General features: G+C 34.0%; 1 protein-coding gene across 1 annotated transcript in view; it reads left to right on the top strand.

Annotated features, from left to right (window-relative positions):
* Window positions 1–320: 320 nt before the first annotated feature.
* Window positions 321–2,293, top strand: part of LOC106688890 (proteasomal ATPase-associated factor 1) — a gene marked incomplete at its 5' end in the record, with an annotated part of 6,085 nt that continues 4,112 nt past the window's right edge. Inside the window, 3 exon segments of the mRNA XM_067053547.1 lie at window positions 321–416; window positions 492–697; window positions 1,150–1,289. Of these exon segments, the coding sequence (XP_066909648.1) occupies window positions 321–416; window positions 492–697; window positions 1,150–1,289 (442 nt within the window).

The following is a 2,293-nucleotide window of genomic DNA, read 5'->3' as shown; positions in this document are numbered from 1 at the left end:
CATGCACATTGTTCTTGGTGCGGATGAAGGAGAGAAGCTGTTTAATCTTGCTCCCAAGATTTTGCATCACCTCTGCTGTGGTAAGTCTTGTGGCATTAGATGCTACAATGGCCAAGTCTCCCACCATTGCAGCACTGCGGTCGTATGATGACGACGCCGGGGAACTGTGTGTGTGTGTGTGTGTGTCTGTGTCTGTGTCTGACATCGAAGTAACAGCTGACTAAGGCTGTAACTTATATATTTATAATTTGATTACTGATATTAATAAATAATAATATTACATATCTTTGTGTTTTATTCTATCCAATTTTTTTCTGTAGATCGAATCACTAGATGTTACAAATGAAGGACTAGCAGTTTCCTCATCATCAACGGGCCATCTAATGGTTTGGGATACTAGGACAGGAGAAAAAAAGGTATTTGGAATTATGAACCTCTAAGAAGTGTGTCATATCTGGATTTAAACTCTGTTACTTATTTAATTGTTGTAGATAACTCTAACTGGGCATGTATTTGAAGTTTATAAATGTCGATTCTTTCCATCAGGAAAAGTTGTATTGTCTTGTGGTGCTGATATGTCCCTAAAAATTTGGTGTGCTAAAACTGGAATATGTCCTGTTACGCTTAGTGAACATAAAATGGCTGTCACTAATATTGATTTCGTAAATCGAGGAAAAAATATTGTTTCAAGTAGCAAGTAAGTTTTAGCATAACCATCTATTCAGATCTGTTTTCCATGTTTGAGTTTTTTTGTTTTGAAAAAAGAATAATAATAACAAGGAGGAGATAGTTTAGATGGCGATGAAGATCAATAATCAGGATGTAAAATACCATTTATTGTATGCTGACATGTTGACCTCCATTACAGATCTTCTTTAGGGCTGCAAAGAACTAGCTATAATGAAAATCATAGAAGTCTACTGAATGAAAACAGGACATTATAACGTTTCCTCTATATACATCCAATCTTCATAATTTCTTATCGTTTGTAACCCTGAAGGCCTTCAATGTGGGCTGAAATGTCAGCACTCAATAAACAGTTTTTATTATATGTATGGTATTTAACAAACCTTGTGGATTTCATAGATAACTTTGGAATAATAGTTTCTTCGATATATTATGTTTGATAATTTTCTTTTTTTAATGTAGAGATGGTACCGTAAAATTATGGCATTGTGGGCAAGCTGCTTGCATTGATACCATTGCTACTGTCACATCAAATGTAAACTGCTGTAAAATATTTGAAGCACCAGCCTATTTAAGTTTGGGAGAACGCAAGGTTCAAATAGGTAAGTTGCTTTTTAATAATATTACTTCCTTATGTTAGTTGCAGATTATCCTATTTATATTATCATATCCTCACTACCTTGTTTTTTTTTTATTATGCCATGGTATATATTAAACAAATCCATAAACTTCTATAGCTTTCTAGCTACCAAGCTACTCTCTACCAGTTACAAATGTTGATTTTTTACTAACAGAATTAATGAAAAACATTTTCAATCCCTTTTAGATTTTATATACTTACATCAAAATTAGTTTTGCATGATCACTATTATTTTATAAATTGTACAAGTTAGGATTTTAAGTAGTTAGATAAGATAAAGTACAATCCTGAAAGTTCTCTTTGTTTATTCTACCTCAATGCTGTGCTCCTCAGATCAACAGTGTTTCTTTGATCTTACTTTCTGCTATTATAGAAAGAAGAAATGATGCAAAACTTTTATCGGTGAGTATAAAAACACTGCTAGGCCTAAGGCTGCCATGTCAGGCTATGGTCTTCATGGACTGTAACAGGACTAACTGTGGTATTTGTTCAATCACCACAGTTTGAGATAAATCAAAACTTTTTTTTCCTATGCCAAAGGAGGCATTTCTGCCATTTTGTTTCGAACAGCCCAGTATAGTTTAGCTTTGCTGAAGTAACTACTGTCTGTAATCAAGTCCGCCGTTGCTGCACATTTAAATATGTGATCGCCAGTCATCTCACCGACTCCACACAGGACGCAGTCTGAAGACTCAGTCACTCCTATTGCCTTCAGGTGGTGAATCAAAATTTGCAATGATTGATTTGTATAAAAAATACTGGTTCTGGATTTTACTGGAGTGAACTGTATTTAGTAGTTTTGAACATAATAAGACAAGTTTAATAATGATGTGCCCCTATTGTTGGATAATTTGACATGTGGGTTAACCAAAAGTGATTATAATTTATATTAGATGAAAGGAATATGGTCCGGGTGCGGTAAAAAAAAAACTCAAATAGTAGAAATATACTATTTTAATGAGCCAA

This window comes from Halyomorpha halys, unplaced genomic scaffold (assembly GCF_000696795.3).
Source record: "Halyomorpha halys isolate HHAL.00 unplaced genomic scaffold, Hhal_1.1 Scaffold1229.1, whole genome shotgun sequence".
NCBI lineage: Eukaryota > Metazoa > Arthropoda > Insecta > Hemiptera > Pentatomidae > Halyomorpha > Halyomorpha halys.
Note: the sequence above shows the minus strand (reverse complement) of the source record. Positions and strands in the feature narration are given on the sequence as shown.